The following is a 27210-nucleotide window of genomic DNA, read 5'->3' on the forward strand; positions in this document are numbered from 1 at the left end:
AAATGGAAGTTTTAGTTGATATTTTCACTTATTGCAGAGCTATAATATGAACTTTAGAATCCATGCTACAGTAGCAATTGTAATAAGGTCAAGCAGGTGGACCTCAAAATGTAAGTTGCCTGATTGTGGCTGTTAACCTGGTGCAGTCAGGGAGCCTGATTGATCGTTATAAACAAGAGGTTCTGTTCACTCTGAGAACTGGCTCTGAGGGAGTTGGATCAGTGGCAAGGACTCTCCACATGTAAATAAAGAGGGACTTGGTGACTGGATATCGGCTTCTGTGGAGTTATTTCAACTACCACTAATTGTTCAAATTAGCAAAATTAATAAACAGCAGCACCATGATATATTCAAATCTTTCTCTGATAAGAACTGCTGGAATTGAATGTCATATGCAGTGCCTTGACACCGTATTTTTAATTGAGAGAAAAGTTGCAATATATTTCCAGGTGTGGTTAATGTTGACTGGCAACCAGACAAAGCCCTTTGAATCTGCCAGACTGGAATAAAATCAGGAATTTACCTGCTGATCAATTCCAGGAATCAGTAGACCAACATACTACACTGCTGTGAAGGATTAATTTCAAAGTGAGGTTTTAACTTTCTAAATTTTTAGATGTTCATTGCATCAATTCATAGATGTTCTGTTGAAATGTTCTCACTTAAATCTCCTTTATCATTCAGTTCAGAACATCCTCATGAAAGTATTTCTTCAAAAGTCTGAGTGAGATTATTTAAAAATCACTTTAATCTCTTTTGCATTTCATTATTTCATCCTAATCTTGTTCCTTTCATTCTTGGCAAAATTTAATTGCAGCATTTTGTTTACTGATGGACCTCAGATCAATTAGCCCAAATGCACAGTGACTACCAATTAACGCATTTCAATTTACAACAGATTTGGATTGGACAAGTGTACTACAGGTTCAGATCAAAGGTGGTGAAAGCACTACTGTAAAGTGTGTCCAGCATCTAGCTTTTACAAAAGACAAGCAATTGCTTTGAATTTATTTTAGACAAGAGGACTGTACAGGAAGCAGAATCATTAACGAGGTTGCAAAATGTTGAATATAAATGTCCTTTTGTTTCACCCACACCTTTTTTTTTGAGACAGGGTGTGGCCACTTAGTTACAAGCAACAGGGAAAAAAAAATTAAATTTCTGAAAGGAGAATAGTTCAAATCTCCATTCTAATTTTAGCTTTAATTTTTCAAATAACTTCCTTTTGATAAACTTAGGTTCAGGAAGGATCATAAAGCATAAGAGAAATAGGCATTTAGACCATCAAGTCTGCTATGTCATTGAATGAAGTCATGGCAGATCTGAATATCGTCGACTCCACTTCCCTGTCTTTTCCTCATAACCCATCATCCTCTTACTGACTAAAAGTCAACTTCAGTCTGGAATAAACTTAACAACCCAGCCTTGACAGCCTACTGTCAAGTAAGGATCTCTACAGACTAACTGCCACCAAGAGTAAAAAATTCCTTCTTACCCGTGTCTTAAATGGATGACCTCTATAACCTGACATTAAAACCTTTGGTCCTAGAGTCTCCGACAAAAGGAAGCAACCTATCTCTGTAACCTAAGAATCTTATGTGCTCCTTCCACTCTTCTCAATGCCAATGAGTTCAAGTCCAATCTACCCAACCATTCCTCTCAAGAAAATCACTCTTTACTCAGAATTAATCTATGAACCTTCTCTGATCTGCCTCTAATACTAGCGTATCTTTCTTGGGATAAGGGGACTGATTTCTGTTTTCAGCATGTGAGGTCTACCTACTGTCTTCAACAATTTTATACTCCATTCTGTTTGAAATGAAGTTAGCAATCCATTTGCCTTCTCTACAACCTGCTGAATTTGGATGCCCACTCACTTAACCTGTCTATATCCTCTGTAGATTATGCGTCATCCTTTCTCCTGGCATTCCCACCAATTTTGGGTCATCCAAAACCTGGCGATAGAAAATTCACTTCTCTAGTCCAAGTCATTCATATATAAGATAAATAATTGTGGCCCGACCTCTGTTCCGTGGCACTCCACTGTTTGCGATGCTAAAAATTTGATCAGGCTACTTTGGACCCAGTGATGTGTAACGTGGCTGGTTTTGTCAGAGTAAAAGAACCACTTGGGTAAGTTGACATAACATAGTAGAATCTAGCATTCAGTTTGAAGGGGGAGGAACTTGGGTTGGTATGACTTTAAATAAGGGCATTTACAAAACAATGAGGGCAGAGCTGCCTGGAGTAGAACGGGAAAGGAATTCAGTAACAAAGAGAGTTGAGGAGCAATGGCAGATATTTAAGAAAATTGCTCAAAGCTCACAGTAAAGGTAAGTCCCAGTGAGGAAGAAGGGTTCTAGAAAGGGGGTAAGCCAGTCAACGTTAACCAGCAAAGTTAAGGGTAGCATCAAATCTAAAGAAAAACAAAATGCGGCAAATATTAATGGTAAATATTAGACTTGGGGAAGTTTCAAATTTTTTTTAAGATTAGATTACTTAGTGTGGAAACAGGCCCTTCGGCCCAACAAGTCCACACCAACCCTCCGAAGAGCAACCAACCCAGCCCCGTTCCCCTACATTTACCCCTTTACCTAACACAATTTAGCATGGCCAATTCACCTAACCTGCATTTTTTTTTGGACCGTGGGAGGAAACCGGAACACCCGGAGGAAACCCACGCAGACACGGGGAGAATGTGCAAACTCCACACAGACAGTTGCCTGAGGCGGGAATTGAACCCGGGTCCCTGGTGCTGTGAGGCAGCAGTGCTAAGCACTGTGCCAGCATGCCGCCCATTGTGGAAACAGGCCCTTTGGCCCAACAAGTCTACACCTACCCTCCGAAGGGCAACCCACCCAGACCCATTCTCCTAACTAAAGCACCTAACACTAAGGGCAATTTAGCATGGCCAATTCACCTAACCCGCACATCTTTGGACTGTGGGAGGAAACCAGAGCACCCGGAGGAAACCCACACAGACATGTGTAAGAGTGGGCAAACTCCATAGAGCAGTTGTCCAGGCGGGAATTGAACCTGGGTCCCTGGCACTGTGAGGCAGCAGTTCTAACCACTGAGCCACTGTGCCATAGATGATGCTATTAGCATTCCAAAATTATTAAATAATCAAGGGAGAAAGTAAGAAAACAAAATAAATGCAATATCTATCACTAGAGAAAAACTGCTAGAAAAACTAATGGGGTTAGAGACCACTAAGTCCCCTAGACCTGACTGAATACACCCTAAGATATTAAAGGAAGTAACTACAGAGACAGTGAATGCACTGCTAATAATCTTCCAAGAATCCTTAGATTTTGAAGATGTCCCAGAGGTTTAAAAAGAAAACATGGCAAACGAACAGGTACTATAGCCAGTTAGCTTAATGTCTGCAGTTGGGAAAATATTCAAGTCGATCATAAAGGATGCAATAGCAGAGCATTTATAAATATATATAATCAAGCAGAATCAACATGGCTTCATGTCAGACAAATTTAATACAATTATTTGAGGAGGCAACTAGCAATAAATTAAGAGGAAAGAGTGGATGTGATATTTTTGGATTTTCCTAAGGGTTTGATAAAGTATCGCATGTTAAGCTACTTCATGAGGATAAGCCCCATGGTTTTGGAGGTAGTAAATTAGCATGGATAGAGGATCAGTTACCTAACTGAAGACTTGGGATAAGGGGCATTCTCAGAATGCAACCTGTAACTAGTGGACTACCACATGGATTAGTGCTGGGGCCACAATTATTTACAACAGAAATGACTTGAACAAGGACAGTGAATTGTATTACAGTCAGATTAGATGGGAAGGCAAGTGGTGAGGATGACATAAGGAGAATGCAGAGAGATATAAAAATGTTAAGTGAGTGGGTAAAGAAACTTAGCAAATGGAATTTAACATAGAAAAATGAAAGGTTATGCATTTTGAGTTAAGAACAGAGGAACTGATTATTATTTAAATTGAGAAAGACAGCAGAAAGCTAGAGTACAGAGGAAATTGGGATTCCTCGTGCATGAATCCCAAAACATTAGCAGGCAACTTCAGTGCATAACAGTGAAGGCAAATGGAATGTTGGTCTTTATTTCAAATGAAATAGAATATAAAAGTTAAGAGATTTTGCTGAAACTATAAAATGTGCTAGTCAGACTGTACCTGGAATACTGAGATCAGGTTTGGTCCTCTAATCTAAGGAAAGATATACTGCCATTGGAAGCAGTTCAGAAAAAGTTCACTAGGCTGACACTAGATATGGAGTGACTGTCTTACAGGGACAGGTTAAGTAGCATGAGCCTGTCCTCACTGGAATTTAGAAAAATGAGAGACAACCTTAATGAAACAGGCAAGATGCTAAGGGAACTTGACAGGGAGATGTGGAGAGATTGTTTCCCCTTATTGGAGAGAGGGGTATCATCTCAGAATAAAGGGCTGCCCTTTTAAGACAGAGATGAGGAGGAATTTCTTAACTCAAGATGCAGGGAATCTGTGGAATTGTTTACTGCACAGGCTGTCGACGCTGGGATGTTGAGAATATTCAAGACGGAGATAGTCCGATAATTAATCGGTAAGAATCAAGGGTTATGGGGAGAAGTCAGGTAAATGGAGACGAGAGTTATCAGATCAGTCATGATCTTGCTGAATAGCCAACTTTTGTTCTTGTGTATTACGATACAAGATGATTAGAGTCACTCATGATAACTGCACTGCCTTTTGTTTTTAAACATGCCCTCATTTTGTCACAATTTATTCTCTGTCTTGTGGAATAGCAGCTTTACAGAGCCATCAGGATATGGGCAAAACTGAAGAAACTCACCTTTCCTGTAACAGCTGACCACACTTTCAGTGTGTTGTCATCAGAACCACTGACAATTCGGTTACCACAGAATTGTAGGCATGTGATCACATGATCATCATGCCCTTTCAGCACCTGCTGAGAAAGAATAGCAGAATACCACTCAGAGCAGGGCAAATTTGGGTTAACTATTTCTCATCATCAAAATGCTTTGACTATTCTCACATTTTCACTACTGAAACAACACTTTCTGCAATATCCCAAGTCAAATTCTTCACATGGAAGTCTGGCAGTCAGTCTTAAAGAGATTAATTGATTATAGATATATCCTACTCAGTCCGCACCATAACTGCACTCATAGATCCTGTAGAATAAATCATTCCACAACAAATACAAATGATTACATAATTTATCTCATTCTGCAACCCCACATAAAATCAGAGAGAATTAAGCCAATTTTAATGCTTTGACTGCAACTGTGTTGTACAACTAGACACGGAACCACAGAGAGTTCTGATTTATATGGCTCAGGTAATTTCTTTTTTGCTTTATACATTTTTAATAAAGTGAGTCATTAAAATGTGGTTTCCTTTCCCATTATGGCAAACTGAGGTTTTCAAATGACATTGACCAAATGATTTTTGCAATCTCATCAAAATTTATCATCTGCTTCATCAACACTCTGAGAAGATTTGTAGCTGAGGCTGATGTTAAGTATGTAAGTTAGCTTGCCGGGCTACCTAGTATGGTGACGAAACGTCTGAAAGCTTACATACTTTATACTCTATTTATACAAACTAACAAACAGTAGGTAATTGTTCCCAAAGTTTCAAACACCTAAATTCTTGTTGAGACAGTACCTTTGGGGTCTTCAGATCTCCACAGCGCCAGTTAGTATCTATTCTGTGCTGTCGGATATAAGCACTTTTCCAAGGGCTGTGAGCAAAGCCTGGTTTGATCACTTTTCTCCTTTTGATGTATACAGGCTCATCAATTCCTGGAGAAAGATAGATTTCATGTACTTTTAAGAAGAAGCTTATTAAAATTCTTCAAATAAAGGAAAAAGTCACAAGTTCCCTCACTATTAGACTGTCTAAACATAGTAAATGAAACACTGTGAATACCCACACCAAGTTTCTTTTAATGTCCTCACCTTCCTCTTTACATTTCTCTCTCCAAAGTAGGTTGTCTTCAGCCAGTATCCTCCAGTAACGGCAGGTCTGCGCTGCCTGCAGCAAATCCTTGGGATCCAGGAATGAGAGAACATACAGGGCTAGCTGCAACAGGTGTAAGTTGAAAATAAACTATTATTTTCTTTCGACAATGGGGAAAATATCTTTCAAATAAAAAAACTGCAAATAAAAGGTACAAGTAAACAATGAAGAAAAATGAACAGAAAAGCTGAAAACAAAAAAAAATGGAGAAACTCGGCAGGTTTGACAACATCTATGGAGACAGTAACAGACTTAACATTTTGACTCCAATATCATACTTCTTCAAAAGTGAAAGGGTTAGAAATGGTATTCTTTTGACATAGTTAGAGGAAGAGAGAAGGGAACAGGTGTGGACACCCTGTGCAAAAGACAAAGAGGTTGCTAATTGTAGTGAAAAAGCATTAAAGATGTAAAATTAGGTGTAAATTAGATTGTGAAAGGGATAAAATGGTCCTCTCTGCATAGAACAAAGTAAATTAGACACAGCCATTGAGGTGGAGGGGAAGAATGTAAGAAAAATGGAGGACAGATGTCATGCTGTCAAGCTCTGAAGTTTCAGAGTTCAATATTGAGTCCTAGAAGCTGTAAAGTGCTTAAGAGGCAAAGGAGGTGTTGTTCTTAGGGGTTGCATTCTGCTTCATTGGAACATTTCCAGGACAGAAATATTAGCATAAGATCAAGGCGTTTTATTGAAATGGCAAGGAACTGGAATTTCAGGGTCATTCCTACAGGTAGTGTTACAAAGCGGTCACCCAGTCTGTGTTTTACCTTGCCAGTGTAAAGGGGACTGCATTATGAGCAAAGACAATAATATATTTCATTCAATGCAAAGGTGCCATGGGAGATTGAGGTGGTGTTAGGAATGAAGTGATGGACCTGTCCCTGTGCAATGCTGACAGTGTGAGAGAGACCATGATGTGTTTTGTGGTGGCCTCCTTCTGGATGCTGGTGGAAATGGCTGAGGATGAACGTGGAGACTAGAATGGTGAAAAGTGAGGACAACGGAAACTCTATTGTTGTGCTTGGAAGGGCAGGAAGGGGTGCGGGACAACCACAGCAGAGAGGGGATCCTCAGTTTAGGAAAAAGGTTATATTGGAGTCACTTGGTGGAAGGTAGCATCATTAAAATAGAAGCAACGAAGATGGACAAACTGGGAGAATGGAATGGAACCCCTGAAGGAGGTAAGGTGTGAGGAAGTGGAGCTGATGCTGATACAACAAACTTGCAACAGAATTTAATTCATTATATCTTTACTATACACATAATTGTGATAAATTTACAAATCAACTTTCAAAGCTTGAATGGCTTTTCAATAGGATACTTGTAATTTGTGTATTATTGCATCACATTTCAGAAACAATTTGATTAACATTTATGTAACAGCTGAAGTGTTAAACTGCCAATACTACATTAAGCAGTTATTTAAAAAAACTCAAACTCCAGAATATTGGTTTTTCAGAGCACCTCACCTCTTTTGGGAGCAATGAGATGAAATCTCGTTGGAACTGGGGTTCTATAACTTGCATCATGTGCTTTACTTGAGTAGGTTCGCAGCTGTCAATCAATTCATCTAATGCAAGTAATCTTTCTGGTCCACTCCAACTCTGAAACAAAAACAACACAAAAGAAATAATTGTTGTATGGTACCCATTCACTAACATGAGCATCCAATCCCAAAACCATCAATAAAATGACAGCAATGTATTCTATCAGTGAGATGCAGTGTAGCAGCTCTCAAGTCTCCTCCAACAACGCTTTCCAAGCCTTTGATCACCATCAACTAGAAGGATGAGAGCATCAGATGCATGGAAACACTGCTATCTTCAAATATCCCTCCAAGCTACACACCATCCTTATTTAGAACTATATCATTGCAGTTCACTGGCTCAAAATCCTGGAATTCCATTTTCGCCAGCTGTACAGATGTACTGAAAAGGTCAAGAGCTGCAGTCATACTCAATAGCAATTAGGAATGGACAATAAATTGGATGTGTACATGAATGGTGAGCTAGTGAATGAATAAAAACCTTGATTCAATAGATATCTTTGCTCTGTTTCCATCTGGGATACAGGAGGCTATGAACAATTACTTGCAATTTGTGAGACAACTGAAAATCAGAATAGGACTATGGTTCGAGAGACTTGAGGAAATCGGATTGAGGATAGTCCTTCTTGATACTGTTAAACAAATGAATGCTATCCTGCTTGAAGGATCAAAAAATTAGATTGGATTGGAAGATTCGAAGTAATTAGTGAATATTCCTTGCCGTTTTGATGAACATAGCATAGGCAGAACATGATAATTTGCAGTGGAAGGGGATCTAACTGCATGTCATTACCGATGGCCTCATACATTTGTGTTTTGAATTTTTTTTTGTACAAAGTTGCATACGTGAGAGTTCGAGTAGACAGTTTTAACATGTTAATTATTAGTGGTAGAGTGGTTGACTGACAGTAATGAGTATCTATCACATTGAACCAAACAGGACAAGACAGAGCTGTCTACCATGGATTTACTGTGCATCTACCATGCAAATATCACAACTTCATGGTGAGTCAATAAACAAAATGTTGTTTTAAAGTTTACGATAGCGTGGCACATTTCAGACATAACCTTTGGATTTCCACATTTAACCTCCCCGCTGCCTTTGTCTGAAGTTGCTGCAGCATTTATACTTTAATAATTAGGCTAATGATTGTTTTGAAGACAATCTAAGAGCCAACAGAAACATCAGAAGGATATAGTGATTTGCAAAGTGAGCAAGCAAAAGCAATAAAATTAAAGGTCAAAATAAAATGAAAGTTTGTGGCAAATGAGCACCCATGTACAATAAGGTGATAAAGAAAAACAGCAGAATCTATAAACAAGCAGGAAAGAAGGGAATTTTTTTAAAAAAGAAAAGAGGGCAAAGAAATGAAAAGTAAGACACAGGTGTTGCCTTAAAAATTAATTTAGGAATTGTCTACTAAATCAACTGAATATATATTTTAAAAAACCTACAATTAAGTCAACTCAATCCTTAGACTGAATTGCTCCAAATGATGCTCAAATTTCCTGAATTCCAGCTTATTTTTAAAAAAAATTTTTGAAAACTTCCAGATAACTGTTTAGGAGCCTATAAACTGATTTCAGCAATGTTTTTCATCTATAGATTATTGATATTAAACTGGATGACTGATGGTTAGAGATTCAATATAGAATGTGCATATAGCAGGAATGTATTTGAGTCCAGAATAATCAAATAAAATTTAAATTCATTTTTCTCAAGGAACAGGTCACAAATCCAATCACCTTAGTCTTCTTTCTGACTGGTTTACTGGGTGCTTATGTTTTATGCACAATAGTAAGATCCTTCAAAGAATAAGCTTGAAATTGACCTTGGCAATCCACATCACATTTAGAATATCTTTTCAAAATAGAGCATTTTGTTCATACATCATTTAAAAGTGAACAGATTTCCATTAAAGCTATACTATTGCTTAGCCAGTTGTAAATTTGTTTTGAAATTGCTAAGGGTTATACACATGATTTTATGCATATTTTTCCTGGCATTGCAGTTCACAACCTTTCCTGCTCCATTAGATTGTTATATTCTATTTGGTTTCTATTTGCTTAAAGAGGCATGCAATATTGTCAGAATGACCACTAAAGCGGTCATTGAATACTGCCAGCCTGCCAGCCTTCATCCATATATTTAAAACAACAAACTTGTGAGCAATGAAGGATATTAGGTTCAGGTGAAATTAAAATCCTTGTTGAACAGTGATAATACTTGCATTATAACCAATGTCATTATTTGACTTATTAAATCAAGAACATTCTTGGAGAAATTAAAACTAGATACAACAATAAGATGATCATATAGATCAAAATAAAGCAGTGCTGAATTTCAAATGCACATAATGAGTTTCACAGCTTGGAAATAAAGCTCCTGAAGTATTTATTCAAGTTGCAGTAAATGTTAATTCATTTTGTGGGATTCTCGTGAATAGCTCAGAGTACTGTGATAAACTTTATTTGGTATTCCAGTCTTTTCCTTTAATGCTACGTCTGGTTGATTATGGCTCCAGGTAATTTTAGACTGTTTGCACATTGATTGTGTTACCATATGCTGCAACTTTTTAAAATTGATGGCTTCGTATCGGTGTTAAACTGTGACTTACGTATGAAGGTATGTTGTTAGTTCTAGCGAATCACCTAGGCACTGTACAAGGTAAACAAGTCAACTTGAAAGGGTACAGAAAAGATTTGCAAGGATGTTGCCAGGGCTGGAGGGATTGAGCTATAAGGAGAGGCTAAATAGGCTGGGGCTGTATTCCCTGGAGCGTTGGAGGCCAAGGGGTCACTTAATAGAGGTTTTTAAAATCCTGAGGGGCATGGACAGGATGAATAGACAAGGTCTTTTCCCAGGGTAGAGGAGTCCAGAACTAGAGAGCATAGGTTTAGGGTGGAAGGGGAAAGATTTAAAAGGGACCTAAGGGGCAACTTTTCCATGCAAAGACTGGTGCATGTATGGAATGAGCTGCCAGAGGAAATAGTGGAGGCTGGTACAACATTTAGATTAGATTAGATTAGATTCCCTACAGTGTGGAAACAGGCCCTTCAGCCCAACAAGTCCACACCGACCCTCCGAAGAGCAACCCACCCTGACCCATTTCCCTCTGACTAATGCACTATGGGCAATTTAGAATGGCCAATTCCCCTAACCTGCACATCTTTGGACAGTGGGAGGAAGCCAGAGCATCCGGAGGAAACCCACGCAGACACGGGGAGAATGTGCAAACTCCACACAGACAGTCGCCCAAGGCTGGAATCCAACCTGGGTCCTTGGCGCAGTGTGGCAGCAGTGCTAACCACTGAGTCCACCGTGCCGCCCAAAAGGCATCTGGATGGCTACATGAAAAGGAAGGGTTTAGAGGAATACAGGCCAAGTGCTGGCAAATGAGACTAGGTTAATTTAGGATATCTGGTCAGCATGGATGAGTTGGACCGAAGAGTCTGCTTCCTTGCTGTATAACTCTATGACCAAGTAAGAATATAGGAACAATTGAATTCTAATTGACCCATTCAATAAGATCTTGGCTGATCTGTTTATGGTCTAATTAAAGGGGTTGCAGAGGCCAGTGAGAGCTGGCAACAAATAACTGTGTGATAGAAGGGAGTTAGCAGCTAGGTGTAAAGCTGTCACTGAACAACCATCCTGGAGCTGAGGATTGACACAGTATGTGTACATCTGCCAAATAGTGCATCGTTATCTAGCATGATGTTCTAAACATGGTCATACATGAACTGCACAATGGGTAGCAACCTTTGAGTGGCGAGTTATTATTAAAACATACCTGCTACAAAATCACATATATCATGCGATGGCTTTTACAATTAGTAAGTTTGCCAACTTGGCAAAGCCACATGCATGTCCCAGGTCCTTCCACTGAACAGAGGAGCAATGAAGTCCACTTGTCTGTCATACTGACTCTGTCATCTCTGATACAAAATATTTGGTGAACTGTCCGATATTTGCCAAGTCACCAGTTCCAGCTGGGACAAACCCAATTTTTAAAAACTCTCTGGCACCAGGTATCACAACTCTCAGCCTGCTGAAGTTGCAGGTATACTTCCAAGATAAGATAGAGTCATTTTACTATAGTTTTGGTGAAATGCAACCACTGAATAGACTAATCCTGACTTAGTACAGAGGAACCTCAATTATCCGAACAACACAGGCAGGGTGTGTTTGTCAGATAATCGAATGCCAGATAACATAGTTGAGCCAAACATCGGGATCTTGTGATCTGCCGGATAATCTGAAATTTGGATAATCAAATGCCAGATAATTGAGGTTTTAATGTATAGAGGTAGAAGTACTCGCGCAAGACCCTCAGTGGATGAAACATCCTACTGAAAGCCCTGCTCTTCTGCAAGCTTTTAATCTCTGTTTCTTATCACCCAAACCCAAATCTTTACTGGGAAGGCGTGTTGCGTTGTAGCCCTCCACTTGAATGGCATTCTCAGCTCTTGCAGTAGCAACTGCTTCCCACATGCAGTACCACTCACTACAGACTTAGCCAACTGTTCTAATCTCCGCCAAATTTCTAGTATTTGCTCAAATGCAGCAGAAAGTGATAAACTACTTATTCTCAAGCTGTTCATGATTCCTCCTTGGGTGAAGGGGTCTCGAGTTGCTGAACACATTTGGTGCATGTTTAAGAGAGGCTATTAATTAGAATGGTGAGGTCCAAAATAGCATGTCAGGCATCAAATCAGAGTTGGATGCCGACTAGAATTACAATTTGCCTCCCTTGCTTATCTCAGTAATTGGTTGAAGACTTGATAAATTGTAATGTCACTGGCAGTTTCATGAGCACTCCATATTTAAATCCATTGTACATTTGCACTAAATTGTGACATCTAAACTGGGCATCTGAAGGCAGAATACCAGTTTGCACACAATTGTGCTGGAAACGCTGTAGAAATGCCTTAAATATCTTTTTACGCAGTTTTCTGAATTTACAGAAGGTAATTGGGAGAATAACTGTAGAAAATTTAACCTAAAATCTGACAATCATTGTTACATTGCTGATAAACTGCCTACTAACCATTTTAAAAAACTCCACATCATGTGGGCACGGTTGGCAATATCAGCATTTATTGTCCATTCTGGTTGCCTCCAACATGATCAGTCATTTTTTTTTGAGTCCATGTGATGTAGATACTTAATACTGTTAAGAAGGGAGTTCCAAGATTTGACTCAACAACAATGAAGGAGTGGATTACAATTATAAGTCCAGATGGGGGGTTGTGACTGCCCATATCTTTCCAAATAATGAAGATGGCAGGCTTTGTAGGTGCCTATATAGATGTCAGGAGAATTGCTGCAGTACATCTTGTATATGGTACACTCTACCGCCACAATGCACCAGTGATGGATGAACTGAATGCTTAAGGTCATGGCTGTCATTCAGGCTGTTTTGACTTTGGTAGTGTTGTGATTAATATGTACTGTTGGAGCTGCATTTCTCCATCACATTGTTGATTTGTGCTTTGTAGGTAGCGGACAGGCTTTAGAGAATCAGGAGGTAAGATGTATGCAGAATATCCAGTCTCTGATTACTTTTGAAGCCACAGTATTCAGATGGCTGGTTCAGTATTATTTCCAGCCAACATTGCCTTCAGGATGTTCATGGTGTGGAAAATTACATGATTATGGTAATGGTACTGGCTTTCAAGGGGAGGTGATTAGATACTTTCTTGTGGGAGTTAGTCACCTAGTGTCACTCATCTACCAAACCTTTATGTTGCTCAAGTTTTGCTGCATGTTGGTATAGGCTCCTTTATTACTTGAGGAATGTGAATGAAACATCACAGCTTGAATCTTATTGATGGAAGAAAAATCTAATGAGAAAATAACTGAAGACGCCGTGGAGTAGGACACTGTTCTGAGGTGGTTCTGCCTTGATGTTGAGAGGTAAACCATGAATTAACCAATGTATTACTTTACGGTAGAATCAAACCTCACTAGGACTAGAAACTAATCATTAAGGTGACTCTGATCATTTAGAGTTAAACTACTATTCAATAAGGGAACACTGAAAAACACTAAAATCTTCAAATAGCATTATGTGCATAAATTCAGCACTGGGATAGGTCCAAAACATTCAAGAATGGGAGATGACAGTGGTGGTCCAAGGTTTGGGAGACCGTGACCTCTGGGGCCATTGAGATCTTGAGGTCACAATTCTGGACTTTCAAAGAAAATGATGCCTTAAGAAGGAGCCCTGGGAGGAAGGCAGGTTTCACTGGACTGGCAGGATCTAACAATTTTGGAAGGAGGTACAGTTGGAGAACGAAGCTTAACCGTTCTTTGGCTCCATCTAGACTGGAAATTTCTACCATTCCTCTCCATGATTACTCTGCCATTGGTCAGCTTCCTATCACAACTCAGCAACATCTTCTTTGGGCTCATCACTCTTTCTCATTATCATCTGGATACAGCCCTTAAACAAACAACTTCCTCAGAAGCAGTGAGGCAGGAAAGGTTATAATGGGGAATATGGAAATGGCAAAGCAAAATTGTGTCATCTTCTGTGAAGATACAAATAAGTATATTCCAGAACTTGTGGAAACAAATGATTTATTAAGAGTGGCAATGATAATTATCAATAAAGACAAAGTACTAGAGAAATTGATGGGGCAAAAAGTTGACAGTTTCCTAAGATTTATTGGCCTACATTCTGAGATTTTAAAGGAAGTCATTTGAGAGCTTCTGGAAAAATAGTGGGGATCATCCAGAATTCTCGAGAATCCATAACGGTGCCTGTGGATTGGAAGGTAGCAAAGATAACCCTGCTCTTTCAGAAAACAAGCAAACAGAGAAAATAGACCAGTTAGCCTAATATCAGCGATTGGCAAAATGTGTGAATCTATTAGGAACATGGGCACCTGGGCACAAGATAGCTGTGGAGGCTCAGTCAGAGATTGATAGGTTTCTACATCTTAAAAATGTTTAGATACAGGGACTGTGCAGGAAAAAAGTGTTAATGTAGAATATCAGCCATTATCTCAGTGAATGGTCCAGCAAGCTTGAAGACTAAATGGATCAGTCCTGCCCCCATTTCTTTTTGTCTTATGGAAAAATCACAACCTGATTTAGTGTTGCTAGGACAGAATTATAGAAGGGAATCTGCAGCTTCACACACCAAATAGGGCTTTTTTGAGGGACTAAAAGTAGCAAAAATGTCAGGGACCAGCAGAGGTAGTATATTTGGATTTTTACAAGAGACTGCAAAGGGATATACATAGGTTAAATGATTATGGGTAACAAGATGGCAGATAAAGTATACTGTATATATACTTTACATTATGCAACATCAAGCATAAAATTGATAGGAAGATTGGAAAAACATATGTTTTTAAATTAAGGGAGTTTAAGAAAATGCTGGGCACTAGAGGGATTTGAGTGCCCTTGCATATACAAATGGAGAGAGTCAACATAAATACAGTACTTGAGTATTGCTGAAAAAAGACATTTTCTTGAAATCATTCATTTTGCAATCAGAATGTATCACAGGAATACAAAATAAAATGAAAACAACATTTACATTACAGAAGAGAGTGCCGATTGGTTGACAAGTGGACTCTGAAAGGCAGAGACATTGCTAGAGAATCCATAACTTAATAATGCTAGAGTAAACTGCTAAGCTTTATTTGAATTTTAAACCAGGTAGGTGGATTCTGAATGGTCAACGTATTACCCTAAAGAATTAACCACTGAGAGATGGCTATCACCTATTTTGATGAGCTGAAACAGGCACAGTGTTTGCACATAGAATGTGTATGACTCTTTCTTTTTGCAAATAACACAGCCTTGTGCATTACTGTGAGTAACTTCCAATACATTATGCTGCACTGAGTCCAACTGACTATTATAAATTGGTTTTCAGCCTAATTCTTTGCATGTTCAGGATTATAAGAAAATACTGTCTAGTCTTGGAATTACATCTAATGTTGGACACTGCAATGTGGGTTTTGCAAGTGTGTTTTGGCTAGGAATGGTTAGTACCTTGGTGGTAGCAAACAGCCAAAGGGATACGCTGTTTCACATAATCTGCCAGCCCTCAAAACATATAGCCTATGTATCTGGCATCACGTCAACGCAAAGAACAATTTTTGTCATGAAAATTTTTTTTAGGCTGGCACAGTGGCTCAGTGGTTAGCAGTGCTGCTTCACATCTGAGAAATTAAGTAATCAATTAGGAAGACAACATTGTATGTTATGGTCTTTGTTGTGAGAAATTAATACTATCCATAGTTTTGATTTCCTTATCTAGGACAAATTTACTTAATTTGGAGCAGGTTTACTCCAAAAAGGCTTATTTTATGAGAGGTTGAGTAGACTAGGTCTATAGTATCTGGAGTTCTGCAGAATAAGATGACCACATTGAAACATTCAAGATTCTTTGAAGGTTGATAGATGTTGGGAGGCTATTTTCCTGAGCTGGAGAGTCTAGAAATAATATCATTATCTTGGGAAAAGGGTGTACCATTTCAGACAGATGAACAGAAATTATGCTCTCAACAACTTGTGAATTCTAAAATTATCTGTCCTAGAGGGTTGTGGATACTTAGCTATTGAGTCTATTCAACATAGTCTCATTGCGTATTCAAGGGATCAAGGTATTTAGGATAGGGTCTAGCTAGTAGTTAATGTTGGGAGAGCTGGCGGAGGTGTAGAATTGGATATCATCATTAAATAAGGGGATTTGCTTGTCTGTTTACAACATCTAGACAAACGATTAGTATAGTGAACTTCCTCATCCGTGTAGCTTGATACTGCATCACATAATTCATTTATTCATTAGAAACTTAAGAGTCACAAAAAATATTAAGCTTAAATGATAGCAATTATGGTAGCGTTGTACAACACATTTATTTGACCAGTGTATTTTTAAAAGTTTTTAAAAATCTTACACCCTTGGCCCCAATGTAGTATGAACACTAGCTTAATCCACTGATGTTTAATGATAATTGAAATAATATTGATTTACTACTTGGAATATCTGAAATTTAAAATGCTGTACCAGTTTCTGGTGAAATAGGAAATCAGAGGCAAACATCATATGTTTCAGGGCTATGCAACATTTCATATAAATTACATATAGAGTTAACTAATTTCACAGATACAACTTGAAGTCAACCGTAGATTTTACAAACATGCACTATATTACTCATTCTAGGGATAGTTTCACAAAATGGCTGGAATAGGAAACTTATAATAATTAATTCAATGTATGTACTGAATCTTATCCGGTGTCGTTAGGAGCCATTTGTTTTTGACAGCTCTTACATTTGGCTCCATGTCTGCAACAATAGAGTTGTAGTACACTGCGTTTATTGCTGATGTCATCATGACATTACTTTTCTCAGCAAAATCTGGGAATCATTTATTAAAAATTTTTAAAAATGCTGTCAAAATTCTTTAAAATATAATCCTTGAAACTAATTCAAGAACATAGATATCAAATCACAAATATTTATCAATAAAATACTTTCTCAAGCAAGGGCTAAAAGTAGCATTACGTTGAAAAATTTATAGGCTTCTACAGGATATACTGAGTATCACTATAACCTCAACAGTAACCTAATGCAGTTAAAGGCCAACATGGGTCCTTTGACAATATATTTTGTTTCTGTGATAATAATTCTTCTTTCTAAAAATCCCATTGTTACTGAAGCACAACCCAACCTGAAAGGTCTTGAGCCAATCTTGCAGTTCTGGAGGTGGCTGGACAGTTGTGAGCCGACGCCGCTGTTGCCCTTGTCCATTTGCAGCTCTCAGGTCGCCAAAAGTAGTAGGTGTTGCTGAACATGGAACCAGCCCTGTGGTGCTGCTGAAGAAAAAAGATTACTAAAGCAAACTTCGATTTAGAACAAAAAACAACTTTTTCAATGACTATAAGCATTCACAGATCAGCACCTAAAGACCATCCTGAAGTCTTGTGCAGGCAGATAAATCAACTTACATTTATATAATATCTTTAACATGGTAAAGTGTCTCATTGCACTTCATGGGACTATCATCAGAGATGACAGAAATAAGAATAGGTGGAGGCAAAGCCATTGCAGAGTGAAAACACAATTAGAAGAATTTTTAAATGAATGGATCAGGACCCAACATAAACCAACAAGGACAAGAGTGATGGGCGAAATGGACTTAAGGGATCCAAAATTTGTGACCAGCTGAGTTTTGGATGACTTGACCCTTAAAGGATTGAATGAAGTTGGAGTCAGACGAAGTATTGGAAGATTCAATAAGTCAGTTTTCTGCACATAGAAAAACAGTAAATCTCGCTCAATAAAGTTTTTAGGATATTAAGAGCGGGTGCATAGCTAGAGCCACTTTAACAAACAGAAGACAAAGTCATTCCTAAAATGAGGGAGGGTGGGAAGAAAGGAAAACTTGCATTTCCAAGCTTTCATTTGCTTAATGTCAGAGAGGACATCACTTCCAAGAAATAATATTTTTTGAAGGCAAAAGCCAACTTACACCAAAAAATCTCAAAAATTATTGGTAATTGAAAATTCAATCATGGTACAACGTTTTGAAGACATCCCTTGTGTATCCTTTGAATTATATCAAAAGATCTCTTCATCCCACTGAAACAGAAGATGGAACTTGCACTGCTGTATTAAGTTGGCTTGTCAACTCAAAATCATATTGAAACCTGACCTTCTACCATAGCGGTGGTACCACCATTGAGGCAAAGTGAAATGCTGATATATAGTATTACAAATGTTTATAAAAGTGGCTGCTGAGATTGTGACATTCTACACAAGATCAAAATATGGCACTAAAGATTGTTGGAGTGGAGGCTCAACATACTCTCCAGCGAATTTCGATCTGACTTGCACAAATATAAGAACGACTGAATAGAAGCCAGATTGGGTTTTCAGATATTCCTGCAATACTGTAGATACTTATCTGGGGCCCCTTATACAGCAGTGCTGTAATCAAGTCAATGTTCTGCCCTTTAGGTTGTCTATGTTGAAAAGGTATGTTTTTGATACAGGAGGGGGCGACAGTTTAAAGATAAACTTAAAAAAACCCCAAAAATCTCAGAGATTTTTGACAACCAATTCAACATTACACTATTTACTGCAGATTAACTGATAGTCCTCCAGTTACCATTTTACACACATCCACAGTCACATGTGAGCACAAAATCGCACACTAAAAATGAGAGAGATAAAAGGGACTAAATAATTAACTTCCCCCCCCAATTATAAATATATCTTCTCTCACTGGAACATAATACTGTTATTTTGATAAAGCTAACACAAGCAAAAAATTGTGTAAGTTACCGAAAATGCCAAATCAGTTTTCAAAAATAACAGACTGATGAATAACTCTTGTCCTTCCAGCAAAGAACCTGCAGTCTATTGTTGCCCCCCCCACGTGCAAGACCGCCCTCCTGAAATCACAATGCCAAAGTCTTCAGTAGCACCAAAGAGTCCTCTCTGCAGGGTCAAGTGTCTTACACATTCAAATGATTTTCATAGTGTGCTTATTGAACCATGATCTCCATAATTCCAAATGGTGCAGGGAGCAGTAATGAAAGCGTGAGACTGAACAACAGCCATCACAGCCAATCAGTTAGGGAGAATCCTGCTGAAAGCCTGCACTGTTTTCTGCGCTGAATTGCCTTAGTAATTTAGGCTTTAATAACAAAACTGCAGAAGGGTAAGGGAGGGTGAAGGGTGGAGTTGGGGTTGCAGAGGAAGTTGTAGAGTTTTCTTGTGGAGGCACGGCATATTTTCAACAACACAAATTTGAAGGTTATGCTGCAGTACATCAAAGGACAAGCATAAGTCAATTTAAATATCAATTAACCTATTAGCTGATCTTTTGAAATATCTACTTTACAATATTACTGTCAAGTCATGTGGCTTCCTTGAGCCAGTACTAACAAATGAGCATGTAAATTGTCACTTTCAGGCATTAATTAGACATGATCGTGATGTTTTGTAAGAAAAAAAACTTTTGACTAAAATTTAGAATAATATAACTTCTCAGAATTAGAAATAAATAATTTCAAAAAGAGTTCAAAAACCATTTTTAGAATTAAAGTACAATTTAGAATCACTTCCATTTAACAGAAATGGAATTATTAATGCCCATGATCACAAAATTTGACACTGTACTTGTATTTGTGCTCATTAAATGAGGAGGAAAACCAATTTAACAAACGGGTAAAACGACATGAGAAGAAATCATAATGATTCTATAAATCCACTTCATGCTGTGGATTTGCCAGATATTGAGTGCTTAATCGATGATTTATAGTGAAGGGTTTTATCTTTAAGATCATGGCAGCCGAGGATGTGATAGACTAAAACATTAACACATTAGCAGACTATTTTGTTTGCCAATAATGAAAGTGTTAGTATGGGTCTGAGAAAACAAGTCAGGAAAACTACCTCCCGTGAGGGTTTGTCTGATGGCTACCAGTTAGGATTTGTTACCATGTTAGTAGCAGTTGCTTGTTAATGTGCATGAAGCAGTCTACCCTGCGGCCCATGCTACCAGATTATAATTGGACCAAAATTAGTCTGATTTTCATGCTTTGTATTTTATGCCAAGAAACTGCCAATCCCAATTCTTTTTATATGCCAACAAAGAACAGACAACATACAAAAACGAGGCAATAGTCAGCCAACACATAATTGGGTTGAGTACATATTCTATGAAGTCCATTTTCAAATTCAAGCATGTCATTAATGGCCAGGTTCAATTAATTTTCTAACAGGATGCACTGAAATGCTGCAGTGTAAAAAAATTCTAGTGACCTGAAATAGTTAATGTATCTGAAATACTGTTTACCTTTTGTACTCTGAACCTTTGCAAGGTTTCTTCCCTGAAGAGAAAGACCGGACCTCAGGGCCAGGGTCCAATTTTCTCTTCATCTGTAAGAGAGGGAAAAAAAGTGACTCTTAACAATAAAAAACCTAAACACATCTTTGATTTAGTTACGCAAGCTAAGAACTTTCAAATTTAACCAGTGGCATTAAAACTTAATCCTTACAGTAGTAAAGAAATGTAGAAGGTATTATGTTAGCTGGCAATATAAGAAACTGAATATTAGTTACAACAGCCTCACCACGGATTAAGTACTTGACAGCTATTTTAGCATTCTGAATAGTAAGTTCAGAAGTTATTTAAATGTCCATTATCACAAAGACATATGAATGTTCTTTGATGGACTGTAGACAGTCAGATTTGAACACTGCAGCATTTGTGTTTTTTTCTGCAGATTACAAATAATTGTTTTTGTGTTATGTTTTGATTCTAAACACAATTTATTACACAGTACATCCAAGGAAAATTCAATAATAATTTTAAATATATAGGTAGCTCAACAGAGTGTTCTGGGGAAGTTTCAGATCCCCAATATGGGAAATAGCATTATGTACAGCCCTAACTTTCATAAACTGTAATTTAAAAATTCGAACAAGGAAGCCAGGCTCTTTCCTGTACTGTGAAGCATTTATCATCAATTTATTTATTGAACTTCAGTCTTCTTAAAAAAGTTGCCACATTGGGCAAATTATTCTTGCTCATACTGACCACAGATTACTGGATTAATCTTCAACAGTTCACACTGCAGTCTGGGGAAAATATTAAAATATCGTTTCATAGACCATTTTGCAAGTCAGTTTATTCATTCATTGCATGTTTACATCTGATCTCAGATCCTCTCTGCATACAACATAAACTGTGTCAACCACCTTAATTTTTTTAATCGGTATTAGTCATTTAATAACTCAAGTTTTACATTTAAGGATCCTGCACTTTTGATTTTTTGAGCCAAAAATGGGTTTATTTGTTGGTTATAGATTTATTTGATTTGACCTGATTAGCAAATGTTAATACTTTAGGAGAGAGAAAAAAAACACCTTCAGGTTTTACACATTGAAATAAACTGGTATGTATCATCACAGCCCTGAAATGTGGAATAGACTGCCGCAAAAAAAGTGAGTCATTCATAACTGTGTTGCAAATCGACATTTTCATAGCTGGCAAATGCTTCCCGCTTTATGTGACCCGAATGAAACCACTGCGGGGATTGGGGGGGGGGGGGGGGAAGTGTGTGTGGAATACTGCACAGCATCAATGTAACCGATAAATCCTTCATGCTCAGGACAAAACCCAATTGCTAAATTTATTATTAATGCCACAAAAATAAAAGCGGACAACCCAAGGTAATATTCGCCAGAACAGCAGCAGCCGCCGTGGTTGCACTATCAGGGTGGATATTCACGAAGCTGCGACACTATTTCTGAGCTGCTATAAAGTCTGAGGTGACCAACTATCTAAACATTCGCCAAATAAATAATGATGATCACAGAAACATTAACCTCGGTCACCAACAAGAAAACAAAACATTTTCATCAATCTTCCATCCCACGTTAATTGTGTATTGAAGCCACGGCGTGTCAGATCAGTATTTCAAAATAAAATCTATCCTGGCAGCCCCAAATGATGTTGCCATTTATTACATACTAAAATCAATTCATTTCCAGAAGTCAATTGGCAATGCCCAATTCCCTTTTAAAACAAATCAGCCACAGATGTTGGGTAACAGGTAGCAATATTTAATACGTGCAATTTATATTGGTTTTGTTAGAAACTACAACATTCACAATTACTGTTTAAGTTGTTGTATTCTGGATTGTTCCTTGGGTTCCACTAATTAATCAACGTTAATTTCATACCAATGAGTTATCAATAATTTTAACAAGTGCAGATAAAACGAGCCATAATCTGGCTGCGTTTGCTGGCTGGATTCCGCGCAATATACACTTGTGCACTTACTTTAAAAAAGATCATTTTTAAAGTGCCGTAGAAACCCATTTTAACCGCTGGTTCAGATCCTTGCGTCTTCGGCTGCCGATTGCTGATAGTATGTTCCGTCAGGTAGATCCTGAGATGTCCCCAACATGGACATGCTCAGACACGTCAAATGATAGGAAAGCGTGCACCAGCACTGAGCAAACCACCATCTATAAAGCTAATACAGCTCACCAATTCTCAGACAGAAAGCTGCACTGGGGCGTTCAGGGAGGGATAAAAAAAAGCACGAATAGAAGGGGGAGCGGAGAGAGGAACGCTCGTCTTGGAGAATCTGTTCTCCAATGAACATATTCTTGTGTCTGGCAGATGGATCAAGTTGCACTCCGCTCCACCCCCTGCCTGGGGGGAAAAAAAGAAATGGCAGAGTCCAGCTCCCGACAATGTGAGTTGCACGTCAATTAGATGAACAAAGCCCCAGAGAGTCCGTAAAGCAGAGGGGGAGCGAAACGGGAAGAGGAATACAGCCGGTTTCTTCTGATTGAATTTAGCTCAGCCACCACCCCCGCCTCCCCATCAATTTGCCTGCCTGCATTCTGCGGGCAAGTGGAATGCGTGGAATTACTAATCAGATCTGTACCATCCGAGAATTGTGTCTCTGCTGTTCACTCGATCACATTAAATTCGGCGTTTCTTTTTTTAAAAAAAGCTTTCCTCCCCTCCACTATTTCCTTTGGTGCCTGTATATCGAAAGTCATGGGTATTTTGCCGGCTCCTTTTGCCCTGTTTAGATCATTTCACCTGTCTTTCTTCACAGTAAACACGGTGCAGGTGGTATGTGGGAGAGAACTCAGCGCTCCCCATCTGCCCATGATCTCCTCCCATTGCCATGGCAATCTCGGGAGTTTAAGTGGCAGAGGTCGGCCACCTACTTTGGAGTTAGTTTTGCTTTAAGCGCGCTCTGGGAACCCCTGGGAGTCAACTCCCAACCTTTACACAGCAGTGAGGAATGCTAAGCATGCAGAGGTCACGCTGGCTCTTTGAAGCGTCCATAACCCATTGTCGTTAACCTTCTGGTGTGCAATTCCTGATCATCAGTGCCAAGATTTGAGATGGCATGCTGAAAGCTCCACAACCAGACAGGAACCTTTACAAAACAGGTGTCTACTTGAACCTCAGCAGTTCAAAATCAATTTCACACCCAATTTCTCTCTGCCTTCCTCAAATGAATAGGCTTCTTAACGCATTTTCAAAGTTGCAATCAAAAGCATGCTTCATTTTCTCAATAATCTTTTGTGTGAAAGACCATGCAAACATTTGCACAGGAGAGGTTCAGAGACCAACTTTATTTGGCTGGTGGAACTGAAAGTTTGATCTACAATTACACAATGATATTAATCTTTACATACACGAATGCAAAATATTAACACGAATATTAGCAAAGTAAAACATGCAATTATTTTTTAATATGATTTATAAACTGATTTTAAATAATAAGGAATGTTATGTTTGAGAGAGAGGAAACTCTACATTCAAATTCTTTCTCAAATACACAAACTGCCAGTTACTGCTGCTGACTCTGAAGCTACCTGCCAGGTGATTAATGTACATGCTGCTAATTTTCCATCCTTGTTATCACAACGTGTAGCCCTCCACTCCAACCCCAACCTCACTATCAAACTGGCAGACAAGGGAGGTCTGGTGGTAGTTTGGCGCACCGACCTTTATACCGCTGAGGCTAAACGCCAGCTTGCGGACACCTCCTCCTACTGCCCCCTTGACCATGACCCCACCTCCCACCACCAAACCATCATCCATAACCTCATCACCTCAGGGGATCTCCCATCCACCGCCTCCAACCTCAGCCCCACAACCCCGCACCGCCCGTTTCTACCTCCTGCCCAAAATCCACAAACCTGACTGCCCCGGCCGACCCATTGTCTCAGCCTGCTCCCGCCCCATCAAACTCATCTCTACATATCTCAACACGGTCCTGTCCCCCTTAGTCCAAGAACTCCCCACCTACGTTCGGTTCACCACCCATGCCCTCCACCTCTTCCATGATTTTCGCTTCCCCGGTCCCCAACGCCTTATCTTCACCATGGACATCCAGTCCCTGTACACCTCCATCCCTCATCACAAAGGCCTCAAAGCCCTCTGCTTCTTCCTTTCCTGCCGAACCAACCAGTACCCTTCCACTGACACCCTCCTTCGACTGACTGAACTGGTCCTCACTCTGAACAACTTCTCTTTCCAATCCTCCCACTTCCTCCAAACCAAAGGAGTAGCCATGGGCACCCGCATGGGCCCCAGCTATGCCTGTCTCTTTGTAGGATATGTGGAACAGTCCATCTTCCGCAGCTACACTGGCACCACCCCCCAACCTTTTCCTCCACTACATTGATGACTGTATCGGCGCTACCTCGTGCTCCCACGAGGAGATTGAACAGTTCATCCACTTTACTAACACCTTCCACCCCGACCTCAAATTTACCTGGTCTGTCACAGACTCCTCCCTCCCCTTCCTAGACCTCCCTATTTCTATCTCGGGTGACCGACTCAACACAGAGTGTTGCAGGGTCAAATTAGATAATAAAGTTATGAACAATAGACATGAGGAATAGCTAGTAGTTTGAGTATTTAATGCCAGCCACATAACTATACTCAAGAAAGGTCTACTACCTTTAGTTGAGGGAAGGGACAAGTAGGGTGATAAGTTTGGGTGGCAGTCAAACAGAGGAGAGCAAGAAAGGAAGAGAGGGGAGACAATGGCAGGGTAAGATTTGCTGACTTGTTGACATATTTGAGGCACCTGAGTTAAAACAGATGATGACCTAAACTTCTAGCAACAAGAAACTGACATTACACTACAAAAAGGACAGAAATAACGTAACATATTAACATTCAAATATTCTTGATAAATCTCTAAGTACAACTCGCTTCAGCATCTTTTGCTGAAAAGTATCTCACTTAGGTGCAAAACCAGAGCCTTGGAGGAGGTTCAACCAAAGCTTTGGTGAAAGACATGTTTTCTTTAAAAAAATGTATTTAGGAAACACATGGTTAAAATGGCTGTTACCAGTATTGGGATTAATGTCAAAATATATAAAAGATCAGTTAGAGGAACATGATGTTTGGTGCAGAGCTAGGGTTAGGATTGATTTTATTACTGGAGAAAGTTGCAGAAATGGGATGCGAAGCAACAATGAAGTCATTTAAAGACAAAGACAATATGTTGAAGGGAACATATTGTGGGAGGGGATGATAATATTGGTCAGTGATGGAGGTCAGGGCAAACCTGGAACTGAATGTATGTGACAATTTTGCACAAGTTAGAACTTATCTGGTGGAAGAAGGGAGGCCAGGATATAGATTTTTGAAATAGTTAATCTAAAATTGAGGCATGCATGATGGTTTCAATGACACAGATGTGTTGCAGAGGTGAATGTAAACAACAGAAATAGTTTGTGTTGGAAAGGATGAGACAGGAAACTATGCTCATTGCCAAAACCTAACTCCAGAAGTATTGTAACTAAAGCAGGTTTAGATAATTTACCCCGAGCTTTTCCACCATTCAGTGAAATCATAACCGCTAATGTGATATCACTTCATTTGTCTTCCTTTGACTCATATCCCTTATATCCATCAATCTTAGATTTAAATTTAACAACTGATCCAGAGGAAGAGAATTCCATGTGTTCATTATCAATTGTATACAGGATTAATTCTTAAAATTCCCCTGAAAAGGGGCAGGTCTGGCCCAAATGTTTTGATCATAACACTTGTTTTAGACCCTCCAACTTTCAGAAATAGCTATTCTTTTAATTGTCCTCTAGATCTTGAAAACTTCAACTAAATCACCTCTTAATCTTGTGTTTGTGTAATAACTCATCATAATTGAGATAAGGTTCCTAACAGGGGAAGGATTAGTTGGAAAGACTTGAGATGGTGGTGAAGACTTGAGATGGCGGTGAAGACTTGAGACGACAGCTTTAGCTTTCCAAATTTTCAATTGGAAGAGCTATGATTTGTCCAGAAGTGAATTTCAAAACATTGTCTCACACTATACACAGTTCAAGGATCTGGTATTTATCAAGGAAGCTGACCCCACATATGCAGAAAGGAACAGGCTTAGGCCTAAATTGTCACCATTCAATTAAATCATAGTTCATCTGTATATTGCAACTTCATCCACCCATTTTAGCTCTGTAATCCTTAATACTCTTTGCTAACAAATTTATCAATCTCAGAATAGAAATTTTCAATTGGCCTAATCTTAATATCTTTCTGGGAGAACAGAGTCCCCAGAGAATCATTATACCAATGATCAGGACTGCTATAACATAGTTCTTACTCCAGTTCTACGTCAGTTCACTTGAGATAAACAACGACTAACCTATCAGTACATTTTTTTCTAAAATAGAAGATGGTTAATAATGTAACACCCCTAATGAAGGAGGAAGGAAGGCAGAAGACAGGAAATTATAGGCCAATTAGCTTGACCTCGGTTGTTGGTAAGATTGTAGAGTCTATTATTAAGGATGACATCGCGGAATACTTGGAAGCGCACGGTCAAATCGGGCTGAGTCAGCACAGCTTTGTCAAGCTCAAGTCAAGCCTGAAAACTTTGTTACCATTCTTTGAGGAGGTTAATGAGCAAGTTAGACTAAGAACCTGTGGACATTATCTACTTGGATTTCCAGAAGGCCTTTGACAAGTTGCCGCATAGAAAGCTGCTAAATAAATTAAGGGCAGCATGGTAGCTCAGTGGTTAGCAGTGCTCACAGCACCAGGGACCTGGGTACGATTCCAGCCTCGGGTGACTGTCTGTGTGGAGCTTGCATGTTCTCCCCG

At 39.1% G+C, this 27210-nt stretch overlaps 1 protein-coding gene across 1 annotated transcript in view; it reads right to left on the reverse strand.

The window, feature by feature from the left end:
* fbxw7 (F-box and WD repeat domain containing 7) overlaps window positions 1-22861 on the reverse strand; it is a 41764-nt gene extending 18903 nt beyond the window's left edge. The window contains 8 exon segments of the mRNA XM_060827480.1: window positions 4817-4930; window positions 5656-5792; window positions 5949-6072; window positions 7480-7614; window positions 17254-17395; window positions 20389-20471; window positions 22381-22450; window positions 22452-22861. Coding sequence (XP_060683463.1) covers window positions 4817-4930; window positions 5656-5792; window positions 5949-6072; window positions 7480-7614; window positions 17254-17395; window positions 20389-20471; window positions 22381-22450; window positions 22452-22513 — 867 coding nt within the window. The 5' untranslated portion in view covers window positions 22514-22861.
* Window positions 22862-27210: the final 4349 nt, after the last annotated feature.

This window comes from Hemiscyllium ocellatum, chromosome 1 (genome assembly GCF_020745735.1).
Source record: "Hemiscyllium ocellatum isolate sHemOce1 chromosome 1, sHemOce1.pat.X.cur, whole genome shotgun sequence".
Lineage (NCBI taxonomy): Eukaryota > Metazoa > Chordata > Chondrichthyes > Orectolobiformes > Hemiscylliidae > Hemiscyllium > Hemiscyllium ocellatum.